Source organism: Ictidomys tridecemlineatus, chromosome 8 (assembly GCF_052094955.1).
Source record: "Ictidomys tridecemlineatus isolate mIctTri1 chromosome 8, mIctTri1.hap1, whole genome shotgun sequence".
In the NCBI taxonomy this organism is placed as follows: Eukaryota; Metazoa; Chordata; class Mammalia; order Rodentia; family Sciuridae; genus Ictidomys; species Ictidomys tridecemlineatus.
Genome location: NC_135484.1, coordinates 113,140,861 through 113,156,469, shown reverse-complemented (window position 1 = coordinate 113,156,469; position 15,609 = coordinate 113,140,861). Strand labels below are relative to the sequence as shown.

The following is a 15,609-nucleotide window of genomic DNA, read 5'->3' as shown; positions in this document are numbered from 1 at the left end:
GCAATATCTTCTGAGATTGATATTTCTGGTTGGATACACTGCAGCTATTCCTAAGAGTCAGAAAGCCTTCCTGAAGTAGCGTGGACGTAGAAGTTAACTCATAGGACCCTCAGTGATAGGTCACCTCTCCAAGAGGTCTAGTGCAAGTTACCTCAGTGATGAAATTAGTCATTAACAATGGCCTTCCCTGCTCACAAATGGCTGGAAAACAAAAAGGGTTCAGGATCAAGGACGAGGAAAGCTAAAGGACTTCTTCAGTAGCTCAAATTTCTCTAGTCACTTATCATTTTCCATGATGGATTCAGACAAATCTCCCCTTTTCCCTCCAAAAACCCAAACTTGTCCACTGCAGGAAGAAGAAAGACTCTCCAAATTAAGGCATAGCGAGTGGACATGTGAGGGTGAGGGTGGGGAGAAGCTAAGAACTAGACTGCGGGGTGGGAGAAGTACTTTTCCTAGACATCTTTACTGCCCAGAGATCAGTTCATTGGGTGGAACTGGAAGAATGGACTGGGTGCGGGGCAATGCGAAGTCAGAGATTACCACCAGGAGGGCAACCTGGGGACGTCTGTTCCCTGGCACCTCCCAGGAGCGAGAACACTTGCCTGGCAGACTTGGTCTCAGTGGAGGACTCCGAGAGCACCGGGAAAACCGAAACACACTTCCGGGTTTGGAAACGCTCCCTCTAGGCCCCTCCCCATACCCGGTTATGGAGTCTCAAGGCGCATGCGCCGCCGCTCTGGGACTGGCCCCACTTACCCTAAACAACTAATCTGCTCCTCCCCCACCCGCTTGGGGCGTACCATTCCCTTTTTGGGGGGCTGCCAGCGCTCCCCAAAGTATTCAGAAATCTGTTCCCCTTCCTCAGACAGGGGAAGGTAAGTTTGCCCCGAATTTTAAAAGTTCCACGAATACGGAGGCCTCAGAAGCCAGTCGCTCGATATTCTCGGCTCTGCCCACAGCACCATACTCGGCCTCGGAGGCGCTGAACAAAGTGGCACGCCCGGATCCCAGCTGATCAGCTGCTGGGCTTTGGCGGCGGCTCCCCCGGGCGAGACCATTGTGACTCCTTGGGAGGGGTGCACGCGGAGGGAGGGGGCGGAGCGGCCATTGTCCGGTCAGCGCAGCCTCCGGGGGAGGGGAGAGTGTTACAGAGTGAATAGGGCCTGGGGCGTCACAGCGGCCGCTGCGACTCCAGAGCAGGCGGGGGCCTCAGGTCCTTCCCCGCGCCGCCGCACGGGACATCGCTCTGGCTGGGGAGCGGCGGTGGGAACTGCCGAGGGCGCCGGGTCTCCCTCCTCCCCCGCGGTCCTCGGTTCACCCGCACGCCCCTCCTCCTCAGCTCCCCTCCCTCTCCTCTCCGCGCCTCCCCTGGCCCCCCCGTCTCTGCAGGCCGAGTGGTGCGGCCCGCCTCCAGCTGACCGGCCTGGAATCCCGGCTCGGAGCCCCGGACTCGCGCCCGCCCGCGCGCCCGCTCCCTCCCCCTCCCCCCGCCCCGAGACCCCCGACGCAGCCGCCGCCGCCTCCTTCAAGCGGGGCCCAGGCCCAGCCGCCGCCACCGCTGCCGCCACCGAACTCAGCCGCCGCCGAGCACCATGGGAGACGCCGGGAGCGAGCGCAGCAAAGCGCCCAGCCTGCCGCCTCGCTGTCCCTGCGGCTTCTGGGGGTAAGTGCCTGGCTGGGTGGGGGCGGGGGCCGGGGCCGGGGCCAGGGGCGCGGGCGTCGGGGCTGCCGGGGCCGGCCTCGGGCTGGGGAGGCCCGAACCCTGGGAGCTGGGCCCAGGCCGGGCCTATCGGGAGGGGGCAGGGGCCGCGGCCTGGGGAGGGCTACCGGGTGGGGAGCAGGGGGTGGGCAGAGAAGGCCCTGCCCGGGGTGCGCTGCCACCTTCTGGGGTTCGCTGGCCTGCAGTTTGGGACGACGGGCCAGGGGTGAGGGGGGCAGGGAAACGGGGGAGTGAGGGGGCGGCGTTGGCACCCCCAGGTGGAGCAGGGTGCTCCCTTCCCTTGGCATGTCGAGGCCAGCTCGCCCTCCCCCGCTTTGCTATGAGTTGGTGCCCAGGCACCAGGAGGGTATTTCCTCTGACTTTTTCACCTCCCCTCCTCCCTGTTCCCCAGAGACTTGCATCATCACTTCCTAAATTATATCCCAGTGCCCCATTTGCTTTTAGGAAGCTGTTCACATGTCACTCATTTGTAACATTGGACTCCAGACCCAGGCTGGGGTAAAGTTAGAAGATTATTGAGGTCTCACCTTTATTTAAAACACGTTTCAGAAGGTCTGTAAAATTTCCGTGTCCTAAAACCCCAAAGTCTCAAAAACAAAACACACAAAACAACCAAGAAACCAACAAAACCTCAAGTCACCTGGCTTGGGGAATGTGAGAGCCAATTTCCTCAGTTGGCTCTCAAATTCGTCTTTCCCCATTTAAGGAAAAAATGATAAAAATGTTCAGAGAGGGCAGGGGATGTATTATTACTTGGCCATCTTGTGTTAGAACAGAAACAATATGAGATAGGAAGTCAACCCCCTCCCTTACCCGGCAGTTTGAATTGTCCTTGGAATACTTGGGTTTCATTTAACAGGTGCCTTCATCATACCACATTCTGAAGTAAGGAAACTGGAGACTTTGAAGGCCAACTTTTGTGATTGAAAAAAAAGCCCCTCCCCCCTTTAAGATTCTGTATATTTGGAGATAAAATAGAAACAGGAAGGAAGTGATTTGTTTCTGGTGAGGACATCTTGGGAAAAAGTATTGAAAGATTTTCTTTTTGCTGTTTTCCATACTTTAGGAATGGTTTTAAAAGAATTTAAGAATTTGATTTTAGGAGTGCAGAAAAATATTAAAAAGTTTTTTTTTTTTTTTTTATGGTATTGAAGATTGGATCCAGACCCTGATACATACTGGGCAAACACTCTGCTACTGAACTAACATCCCTAGCCCAGAAAGTGGATCTTAATATAGATTCCAGTGGAATTTGTCAAATACAAAAGTTATGATAAAATAGGTCCTAGTTTTCTTATCTTTCTTATTCAAAAATTTTCCAGTGGAAGGACATTAATCATAAAGAAGTTATGGGATTGCCAAAAATCTTGAATATGTGAAAAGTTTATTTATTTTTTTCATTGTGATTTAAAAATAATTTTTGGGTTGTCTGTGAAGTGTTTTCATGGACAATCTAATTCTTGCAAGAGACTGAGGTAGGAGCCATTATCTCTTTATTCCTAGTCTTAAAGAGTATAGATAAGTTGTCCCTTCACACAGAGCATAGGGTGGAGCTGGTGAATTCTTTAGAGTGCTAGTACCTTCACATTTATGACATCAGTCACTGCCTTGGAAAAATCTGGTATCAATACCCTCAGATTGTAGTTCATTATTAGATACAGTGGCTTAAAGTAAATAAATGTCTATAGTAACTACTGTAATGCCCAGGATGTATCAGAGTTCTATTTCCTGGCAACATATTTAAGTCATTGGGACTGTTATGATTGGAATCCTTGTTAAAAGACTTGTATCAAGGCTTAGAAACTAAGGAAATGGGATAGCTTTTTACCTTTAGCCAGCAGAGTTCTGAGTAAGGTCAAGAGAGTTTGGTAGTAGCAGACAGGAAAAGTTATACTAGTGTAATACTTAAAAAAATCAATCAGTGTTCCTTTTTTGCTACTTTTAATCTGGCACTTTTGAATAAACTTTAGTTGGATTAACAGGAGTAGTGATCACAAAGCTAATACTTTTATTGTGAAAAGTATTATTTCTAGAGTGTTTTAACAGTTTCTAAGGGTTTTTGTAAACACCTCTGTAGTTTATATTTTATACCAAAAGATAACAAAGCTGTTGCCTCCTTTCCATCATGTCATAATTAATTTTGAACATATTTTCTGTTTGTTAATTGGCCACATTCATGATTATGTTCATTAAATAAGGGTATAGTCACCAAATGTTTTGAGTGCCTCTGATATACTGGTGGACAGGGGGATACTGGCCCTATCCTCTGGAACAGAAGGCATAGAGAAATTAACTGACAGTTGCAATACATTGACAAGGGTGCCCATGTGAGGGGCACCTACCCTAGCTGGGGTGGAAGTAGAGAAATGTAACCTGGAGGAAGTGACATTTTAGTCTAATCCTATAGGAAGGATAAAAGGAGGAGAGAATGGAAATGGTAGTCTTTCTTTCAGGCAGGAAGGTGTGGTATAGGTGAAGGCCAGAATGAGAGAGAGGGGTGGTGGTGGTGGTGGGGGACAGAACACGCTACATATTTTAGGAACAGAATGGGTCAGTTGGTAGATGTGAAGGATGATCAGCTGGAGATGAAGACCAGGAGGTGAGAGGAATTGGTGATAACAGGCCTCCAAGGGGTATTGCTGAGGACTTTGGACTTTTATCCTGAGCACTGTGGGGAGCCAATAAAGAACTTTGAGCAGGAACTGACGTGATACCTTCAATTTGAAAGGTTATTGGTTGACTTTCTTTGTGATTGGGTGTGTGTGTATATTTGTGGGGTGTTGCCAGGTCTGGAGATCCAGAACACCTGTCAGGAGAAATCAAATTAACTGTGGTGGTGGCTTGAGAGGTGTAATAGTGGGGAAGAATAGAAGTAGATGGTACAGTCATTCAGGGAGGTATCTTTGTTGCCTTTTCACTTCATGAAGATGAAGGCAATTATGTAATCTAAAAATTGTTTTTGCAGCATAGCACTCTGGAACCTGTAGGTCTTTAAAGTCAGCTAGCTTTAGAAAAACCTGTAGGCCTTTGCAGAATAGCCTCTCGGCAGAATATTCTGGCACCAGTTGAGTAAAGGCGGTTCCTTTAGGATTGCTGCTCTGTCCAGTGACTCAGGCTGCAGGATTTGCTGCCCAGCGTTGTCCATTCAGGACACCAGTCAGTGGGGCTTGGTAAATAGGAGAGCTTGGAGATCTTTCTTGTGGGAACACAATAGAGAGGAGAATGCCAGGAGGAGCATATAATTCAAATGTGTTAATGCTTAGAACACTTTTCTCTACCTCCTGGCTTATATTGTATAATTGCATATAGGTAATTAGGTTATTTTATGGACAGACCATTGCCCCACTGGGAAAATTTGCTGCCTTGGAAATTGTTGAAGATTACCCTGTTATGAAAGTTAAAAGTTATTTATATAACATATACAATTTTTTTTAGGATTGAACTGATTTGTTTCCTGTAATATGAATTTAAACTTTTTAGTAAAATAAGAGATTTCTGGGCTTATTTTAGGCATTTAATAATCAGGCAAAAAATTTGTGTTTTGATAATTGTCATATTTGAAGTGAAATAGTTGTTCATTTTTTAGTTGAAATATGCACATACATGAAAGCACTTTAAAACTATTTAGATATAAGTAGTAGTAGTTGAATCTGCAGTTAAAATTGTTTATATTTTTTCTGTACTGGAGACTGAACCTAGGGCCAGGCAAGTATGCTACCACTGAGCTACATCCCCAGTCTTAAAAATGTTTAGACATTTAAAATATACTGAAGCACAAAGATTTTTCCTAAATATTTTCAAAAGTTGTTCAAAGAATAGACCTAGAGTGTTATAGAAAAAACAGGAAGAAGAGGAGTAAGAGAATAAGAATATATGTATCATAGAATAATATTATGGGGCTGGGGATGTGCCCGCTCGCCTGGCATGCGTGCGGCCTGGGTTCGATCCTCAGCACCACATACAAACAAAGATGTTGTGTCCGCCGGTAACTAAAAATAAAAATTAAAAAAAAAGGATAATATTATAGGGTAATTAGGAAATATTTTACCCCTGATTTTACTTATTAGTATAAAACCCCAGTTACTATTATTGATATTTTGCTTTCACAATTGCAGGGATAACCCCCCAACTCCCACCCCCATTCAGCCTAGGTGCACTTTACCATGGAACTACAGCTCCAGCCCTTTTTAAATTATTTATTTTTAATTTTTAAAAACATTTAGTTGTAGATGGACACAATACCTTTATTTTATTTTTATATATTTATACGTCATGCTGAGGCTCAAATCCAGTGCCTCACATGTGCCAGGCAAACATTCTGCCACTAAGCTATAACACTAGCCCTCATCTTTTATTTTGAGACTAGTCTTGCTAAGTTACCTACAGCTTGGTTAAGTTGCTGAGGTAGGCCTCCAACTTGTGATACTCCTGTCTTAGCTTCCCTAGGATTACAGGCATGAGCCATCATGGCCAACCCAAACAATCCAGCAGGATGAAAAAATGTGGAAACCTTGAGAAGTTCTGTATGTTTCATAAATAGGCTTATAATATAGTAGACATAAATGTTTTTATTGGTATTTAGGGGAATAATGGAGTATTTAGGGGAATAATGGAGTATTTAAATGTGGGGTTTACTATGTAAACTATTCATGGTTTTGAAGATTAAAAGATTTTCTAGTATCATAAAACAAATATTACATGAGTGCATTTTCTTTAGGGAAACATTTTATTAGGATTTCATTTTTGTGATCAATTCTATTGAGTTTTGTGTACAATCTAGATCAGCTTAATATAGATACATTTTAAGTGAAGATGAGGATAGGCAGAGATGGGGATAAAAGGGAGTAATATCACAAAATAAATTTCATTCCTGAAGTGGTTACTAGTATAGAGTTGATTGAAAACACGATTTATTTTATTCCACTTGATTTTTGGCAGTCATACAATATTGACTAGTTTAAATAGAATTAATATATATTTTTGATATATTTGATTCACATGTATTTTTTCTTTTTCTCTGAGCACATTAATTAGTCTATATATCATATCTGTTACTGTGTGGATCTGTATAGTGTTCTTGACTCCTAGCAATGTGTGGCCCTCATATTCCTTTAGTTTCTTTAATTCCAGTCTCCCAATTGGAGCATGTTGCCACATTTCAGCTAGCTTAACCTGGGATTTCAAGTTCATGTGAACATAGCATGAATCACTAGGTAATCAGCATAATGTTCATGCCAGTAATGCCATTAATTAGCCCTTGATTATTAAACTCCTTTAAACAGTCCCTTCAAAACAAAACAGCTTGTTTGTGCAGGTCTTCTTTGCATCTTTGAATATTGTGTATATAAAGATACACCATGATTTAAATTAAGTGTTCACTGTCAGCACATTTATCTACTTATCCCATTTGGGATATTCAGAAAATGTGATTTTGCCTCTTTGATATGAGGAAGCACAGGGAGATAATTGAAAAAAAAAAAGTGAACGTGGACTTTGTTTCTTTTGGTTTGAGGCAGTTGTTTTAAGCATCAGATTCAGTTAACGTATGGACAAATGGTTCTTATCTTCTTTCCCCATTTACTCTTTTTCTTCTATTTACCCATCCCCTGAAAAAAGAGAATTCAGTATTTTAAGTCATACTGGCAAGTTTTAAGTAAAAAAAAAAATTCTTCATAATCCTTAGTGGTATTAACATTAACATTGGTTTTTTGGGCTGGGGTTGTGGCTTAGTGGCAGAGCACTTGCCTAGGGCGTGGAAGGCCCTGGGTTTGATCCTCAGCACCACATAAAAATAAATAAGATGGAGATATTGTGTCCAACTACAACTAAAAAATAAAAAATTAAAAAAACAAACAACAACAACAAGAAAAAACATTGGTTTCTTACAAATTAACTCTTTTCCTTAATGGGAGAATCAGGACTAAGAATCTTTTGAAATGAATGAAGTTCTTTTTTTTTTAAAATCTCAACTATGAACAGTGTATACATATTATTTACTCAGAGCAAAGTACTAAGAGGGTGATAACTAATTCAATTTGGAATTTTATTAAGTTATAAGTAGCATGTGTCCATGTAAAGTGATATGGTGTTTTGAAATCCTACAATAATCAGATCAAGATTAATTTTTTTCTGTTACTTGGTGTCAGGGTAGGGTTTGTGTGCCTTAAACTGGAAGCCAAGCCTAATAAACAGAGTTCTACGTCTCTACTTCCCCACAGATTCTTTTCTTGAAGAAAGGTTAAAATTGGTAGTTCAGCAAAGCTACATGAACCAAGTGATTAGTCATGACCTACCACTTTTGTTATTTTAAAGAAAACTTAAAAAAAATTATCCAGATTCTGCCTTGTTGAATGTAGTGGGCCTTGGTATCAGAGTGATTTGCAAAAAGGGCCTTCATTTTAACTGTGAATGACATTGGTACTGCTTAGTTCTACTATAGGCTTTGAAGGACCAGTGATCCTACTCTGTGCAGGAGATTATATATATATAAGGTTACATTGCTGAATAAAATATTTAGATACAAGAAAGAAATTTTGATGTGTGTGTTACATTTGGAAGGGAGGTTAAGGGACTTTATTTAAAAGTATTTAATAACCAGACTCTAAGATGGTATTCTAGAAATGTACTGTCTAGTATGGTAGCCACAATCTACAGCTAGCAATTTCAATTCAGATTATATTTAATATAAAAAATCCAGTTCCTCAATTATACTAGCTACATTTTCATTACTCAGTAACTTAATAACTAGTGGCTACCCTATTGGTGAACACAGATATAGAATATTTTCATCCTCCCAGAGAGTTCTGACAGTGCTGTTCTAGAATGTTGACTTATTAGGTAGCCAGAATATTCCAGCCTATTTTCTTGTGAATCTTTCACATCATTTTAAAAAAATATTTTTTTAATTGGAGTTGGACACAATACTTTTATTTTACTTATTTTTTGGTGGTGCTGAGGATTGAATCTAGGGCCTTGCCCATGCTGGGCAAGCGCTGATCCACAATCCCAGCCCCCATTTTTAAAAAAAATATTCTAAAAATGAGAGTATTGTGTCTATTCCAGTATATTTTATTTCCACTGGGAGAAGCAGTGCTGTTAATCCAGATTATTGGAAAGTGCTCCTTTGATCAGTTATAGGAATTAAAATTTCAGGACAAGTTAGTGCATAATTTGAACATTTTTTTTTCCTCATGTTAATCCTTGTGTCAGTCGGCTATTTTCTTCTTCTTTTTTTAAAAAAATTTTTTAGTACAATATCTTTCTTTATTTATTTTTAGGTGGTGCTGAGGATCGAACCCACATGCAAGCAGGTGCTCTATCACTGAGCTACAGTCCCACCCCGGCTCTTTCCTTAACATTATTTTATTTATTTATTTATTTATTTATTAATATTTATTTTTCAGTTTTCGGCGGACACAACATCTTTGTTTGTATGTGGTGCTGAGGATCGAACCCTGGCCGCACGCATGCCAGGCGAGCGCGCTACCGCTTGAGCCACATCCCCAGCCCTTTTCTTAGTGTTATTAAAGTGGCAACATATGAAGCCTATACAGGGATGTTGACCTAATAGAATTTTTTTTTTTTTTTAGAATTTTGAAGAGACTCGCCTTTTTTTTTTTTGATAGGTCTGTGATTTGTAGAGAATAATCCTTGTTTTCACAAATGTAAAAGCTGAGGATTGAATTTAGGGCCTCATATATATATGTAAAACCTCTATCACTGAGCTATATCCCCAGCCTACAAATGTAAAGCTTATCTAGCAGCTTTGTATATGTGATGAGGGATAAATGCTTTGGATTTTCTAGTAAATTCAAGACCCTAGATACCAAGGAAGGTGGAGTGTATAATAATACTCAGCAGTAGTGAGCAAAACCAAATTGATCTGTGGTAGACTGGGCTGAGGAAATGTCACAGAATGAATGAAATGTTATCTGTGAGGCCAGGGGTCAGTTACAAATGTCCAGCACCTGGAGTTGTGGCTACATCTGTTAACTGGAGGAAGGATGATAGCAGCTAACTATATCTGCTCCCTCAGCTGTACAGATGTCCTGATCATAGGCATGCTTGAATTTGAATTAGGGCAGAAGAATATCCTAGGAGAGATCATTGATGCTGTTTGCTACCGCTCTGGCCTTAGGTGGGGGGAGGGCAGTGGAACGATAATGCTGTGTTTTGTGTTTCTAGGTTATGGTTAGGCTCTATGTAACCCTATTGCTGCTTAAATAATGACCTGGCAAAGAGTGAGGTTAGTGATGTGCTTAGGAACTTCTGGGGAGTGTTCCCCCCCCCCTCATTTTTCTGAAATGGAGTGGTACAGAGTAACAGTAAGTTGTTGGTGTCTTATACACTTAAACTCTTACACACTGGTAAGTTGAAGTGTATTTATATATATAATCTCTCTTAGCCATATTTCCAAATACTCCAAATTGTTCTTAGCTATATTTCTTAAATTTTGACCATTTGAGAGTATCGTGAGCACTTTTCCTGCAGTCAGGTTCTTGGGGAAGCATTTCTTTCGTCTTACAAGCTTGCCTAGGTAGCATTTCTGAACATGGTTCAAGGAGCTTTCTGTAGTTTATGATATCTAACTGGAAGAGTAGAGGCAGGGGAACATAGAGTGGGTAGAGAACTTTGCTGTCACATCTGTGCTTTCAAAGCTCTTTTCTATTTCATGTCAGCATTTTTATATTTCAACACTTTCGGTGGTACACTTTGTGGTTACGTGTGCTGGCAAAATTATTTCCTGGAAGTATTAATGAATGAAACACATAAAATAGTTATTCTTAAACTATTAACCAGCAAGAAATAACAAAAAATAAACTGGAGGTAGGAGAAGGTGTGGTATATTTCAGTGTTGAGTTGTTTCTTGACTTATGATTTCTATGCCTTCTTCAGTTGCCATTGAAGTCCAGAAAACCAGGTTTTTCAAATCTTGGTGTGTTTGTATATGAAACTTTGTCTGTATATACAAAATCTTTTATGTGTGTATGACCACTATATACAGTTTTGTGTATTTTCTCTTTCCTTTTTAATATCACACAAGATGTGCTCTTCACCTTTAAATGGAGAGGAGTGCTCTTTTATGTTGATCCACAAAACTGGTTGTAAATGGCAACTTTAAAAAAAATTATTATTTTTTTATTTTAGGGAACAAGTTAAGGCAATTTCTGAGGCCTGTATTCTCTGCTTCCATGGGTCATTTTTTTCACTGTTAATTAACTCTCTTTGCCCCTATGGTGCTATAGCACTTCCAAGATGTATTTTAACTATGTATTTTATTTGTAAGGCTGATTTTTTTTCTTTATTGCATATTAGGTCTAATCAAGGAACAGTTGCCATGACTTAAGAGTTAAAGTCTTTGCTGATGACAGATACAATGTGGAGCATTGTACAGTGTATGCTGAAGTGTATGTTAATACTAGTAAAGAATAATTTAGAAAATGATAACCACTATAAATTCTAATCTGTGCAAGTATATGTCCCTGTAGACTGCATTTTCTTACCGTTGGATTTAAAATAATCTTTTTTTTTTTTTTTTGAGAGAGAGAGAGAGAGAGAGAGAGAGAGAGAGAGAGAGAGAATATTTTAATATTTATTTTTCAGTTTTCGGTGGACACAACATCTTTGTATGTGGTGCTGAGGATCGAACCCGGGCCGCACGCATGCCAGGCGAGCATGCTACCGCTTGAGCCACATCCCCAGCCCTTACCCTTGGATTTAAACTGTCTAGGATTAGATATTCTCATGTGACATTAGAAGGCCCCCTAGATTTACCTGAATGATTTTCATTGGAAATAAATCAGATAATTACATTAGATGTGTTTTTGTTTGGAGTTAGGGACTGGAAGAATGTATATTATTGGTTTTGTGTTTAAACCTTAGGTGCAGAAATGTAATTGGACAGAAATGTACAGGGCATATCAGATTTGGACGTGAGTTGAAAGGATAAGAACACAGAAGGTGGTCAAGGGAGACACTGAAATTTAAGGAGGATGAGAATGGGGATATGTGGAGGGAAATAGAGTGGTGGTAATCAGAAATGAAAATACTTTATGGTCACCATCTTCTACAAGGTGGTCATATCTCCAATGGCTGCAGAAACTAATGTGAATAGGTGGTGGTGGGTGGGATTAAAGAAACATTTCTATCCTGAAATGCAGGCTATGAGTCCCTTGGGGGTCTTATAGGGAAGTACTGAAGATCACAGGATGAGAGCTGTGGTCTAAATTGAATGCTAAAGTTTAACAGACATAACAGTAGCTTTCAGCAAAATTGATATTTCATTTGTTAGAAACCCATAGGCTTTTTCTTCTGTCAAGCCCAGAGGTATCTGTTAAGGGATAGTGTTTTTGTAGTGTGTCTTTTTTTTTTTTTTGGCACTGGGGATTGAACCCAGGGGTGCTTAACTACCACATCCCCCAGCCCTTTTAAAATATTTTATTAGAGACAGTTGCTAATTACCTTGCTAAGTTGCTGAGACTGGCGTTGAATTGATCCTCCTGCCTCAGTCTTTCAAGCCGCTGGGATTACAGGTGTGTGCCACTACACCTGGCTTGTGGTGTGTCTTTGTACATGGAGACTCAACCTACCTTCTTTTTCCTTCATTGATGTTGCGCCAAAACTACTTCCCTTCCTTGGGATTGATTTTTCTTCTTTTAGTCTCACTTATTATCTACTTTATTTTGCTGTTCTTGGAAAAAACAACTCATACAAGCCTTTTCTTTTTAAAAGATTTTACAGTAAATACATATGGGGGAAGTTGTATTAAATTTTAAAGAATTTAGTAGTTGTGCTTCCTGAGGTAAAGGACCTTTCTTATTGACTGAGAAGCTAATAAAAGACCCCTCTCATCAAACCCAAGCTACTTCAACATTTTTCCAAAGATGAAGGGAATGCCTATCTTTTTATGTCTAGAAAACTAGATGAGCTCAGTGGCTAGGTTTTTTTTTTTTTTTTAACTTTTTAATTGTTGACAGACCTTTATTTTATTCATTTATTTATATGCGGAGGTGCTGAGAATCCCAGTGCCTCACATATGCAAGGCAAGTGCTGTACAACTGAGCCACAACCCCATCCCCTAGGTTTGTGTTTTGGAATCAGAGATGTGGGTTGGAATCAAAAGACTTGGGTTTACCTCTCTGCCCCTTAATTCTTTTTTTCTTCAATTGACAGAGTAGTTGTTACCTTCTTTTTTTTTTCTTTTCACATTTTTTTATTGGTGCATTATAGTTGTACATAATGATGGGATTTGTTCTTACATATTCATGTATGCACAGTGGTATAATATAACTTGACCAATGTTACTCCCCAACTCCTCTCCTCTCCCTCCCCAGTCCCTTTCTTCTACTAATCTGCCTTTGATTTTTGTTAGATCCCAGCGCACGCCCCCCCCCCCCATTTCTTCTCCTTTTTCCTCTCTAATGTCCACATGAGAAAAAAAACATTTGACCCCTTGGCGTTCTGAATTTGGCTTATTTTGCTTAACATAATGGTCTTTATTTCCATCTATTTTCTTGCAAATGACATAGTTTCATTTTCTTTTATGTTTGAATAAACATAAAAGTGGGCTGGGGTTGTGGCTCAGTGGTAGAGCGCTTGCCTATCATGTGTGAGGCACTGGATTTTATTCTCAGCACCACATATAAACAAATAAAGGTCGTCCATCAAGAACTAAAACAAAAAAACCCCAAACAAACAAACAAACAAAACAACTCTTGTATATATACCACAGTTTCTTTTTTCATTCATCTGTTGGTGGACACTTAGGCTGGTTCCATAGTAGGGCTATTGTGAATTGTGTTGCTATAACCATGTATCGTATAGTATGATGACTTTAATTCTTTATGATAAATACTGAGGAGTAGTATAGTGGGGTCATATGGTGGGTCCATGCCTAGTCTTTTAAAGAGGAACCTTCATACTGATTTGCATAGTTCTGCCCTTTATTCATGTATTTATTTTAGTTGTAGTTGGTCACAGTACCTTTATTTTTATGTGGTGCTGAGGATGGAACCCAGTGCCTCTTGCATGGTAGGCAAGCACTCTGCCACTGGGTTACAGCCCTAGCCCCGCCCCTTTATCTTTGAACAAGAATGTCTTAGCATTACTTTGAGTTTTGGTGAACTCTAATGGCTGTCAAACCTTTGCCACAATGTCTGGCTGTGGTCATTACATTAAAGATTTAGTTGCCGGGGCTGGGGATGTGGCTCAAGCGGTAGTGCACTTGCCTGACATGTGTGCGGCCCGGGTTCGATCCTCAGCACCACATACAAACAAAGATGTTGTGTCTGCCGAGAACTAAAGATTAAAAATTAAAAAAAAAAATAAAGATTTAGTTGCCAACCCTGAATGAAGGAGCATTGATGGCAGATTAATAGATGCAGAACTATCTTGCCTCATTGGGGCATTTTGTATTCATAGTGATTTCCAGACTGATCTCCCCTAGTTAGTTGACAAAGGTTCTGATCAGCCTTTGGCGATTTTCCAGGAGAGCCAGTCTTGTTTAGTAACCAGAAGTTACTTTATTAAGCACTGTATTGTGTCTGAAGGTCTGCTAAGTGTGAGATACCTGGTTCTGGATTTGCACATAGTCTAGAAGGGGAGGCAGATCAATAAACTGATAAAACAGGGAGGTGCTATGGGAAATCTTTGAAAGGGTAGTGTGAGAAGAACACTGATGGTACCTCTTATCTGCACTGGAACTGGAGGATGGCCAGGGGGAATTCTTCAGGAGAATGGTTATTGAGTTGGATATGAAAAGTTGAGCAGGAGTTAGTCTTAAAAAGATGGTAAGGAAGGGCTTTCCAGGCAGGGGAAATAGCTTGTGAAAAGCAGAGAGGCATGAGTAAGCATGCTATTCTATTATTCTTCCAGTAATACATTTTTGTGATTTTTTTAGGGTAGATTAAAACAAAAAAGAAGAAAATCAAGCTGGAACTTCTTAGGTTTTAAGAGAAAGTCTATCTTTATAGTCTTCTATGTTCTGGTAGACAAGATTGTAATCTGTTTTGATATTTTATTTAATTTTATATAGAGAAATTTTTCTCCCAGTTTTTGTGTTTCTAGGAAGATGTCTCTCGTTTATTTTGGACTTTCATCCCTGAAAATATTTAGTTTTATTTCTGAAGTTCTTCCAATTATATTTTATTTCTTTTTGAATTGCATTTTTGTTGCTAAGAACACACTAGACATTTGTATTATCATTTTCTTTCATTCTCTCTAACATAGGTTGGGAAGGGATAGAAAGCCCGTTATGAGGGAGATAATGATGTCTTTCTTTTAAAATAAGCTCAATTATATGTATTTAGAGGTAAGATGAGAGGACATTTTAGCTAATACTGATATTCTGTTTTGTTCATGATGTAAGTTGTGTCAATATGACACAAGAATAAAGGACATACTAGAATTATTAGAGAAAATGGTGTTGAGTTCAAGTCGCAGCATTTTTGAGATATTCTGAAAATCTCATTTTGCTGCCTGTTATTTTCTGTAAACATTCTTCAGTTTATTTAGCTATATGATTACTACATTGTGACTTAAAGGAATTTTAAACATCCTATCATTTGAACTGGGTAATCAAGACAAGTCATTGTAATTTATAGAAGGTTCTTATTAAAGTATAATTATATACCATTATGTAAATGGTAAATACATTAATGTTAAATGTACAATTGATGGTGAACACAAAAATATATTTTAAACTTGTTTAGAATTGTATTGATACATTTAAATAGTTTCATAAGTATGATATGTCAACTTGCTATCTTTTTATTTTAGAATATCTCTGGGCAGGTGAGTGAAGTTGAATTTATTTTGACATTGTGCCATTTTATAATATGGGAACTGATGGGAAAGCCCAGGGCTGCAATGTATTGATGCTGGCCTTT

The 15,609-nt window shown here is 40.0% G+C and overlaps 1 protein-coding gene across 2 annotated transcripts in view; it reads left to right on the top strand.

The window, feature by feature from the left end:
* The first annotated feature begins 863 nt into the window (after window positions 1–863).
* Window positions 864–15,609, top strand: part of Zfand3 (zinc finger AN1-type containing 3) — a 328,149-nt gene continuing 313,403 nt past the window's right edge. The window contains exons 1-2 of one of the 2 annotated variants that reach the window (XM_078020079.1): window positions 864–878; window positions 1,393–1,666. In XM_078020079.1, the coding sequence (XP_077876205.1) occupies window positions 1,596–1,666 (71 nt within the window). In that variant the 5' untranslated portion in view covers window positions 864–878; window positions 1,393–1,595. Of the gene's footprint in view, window positions 879–1,392; window positions 1,667–15,609 lie in introns of those variants that run through there. The other variant, XM_078020078.1, reaches the window with a different exon arrangement.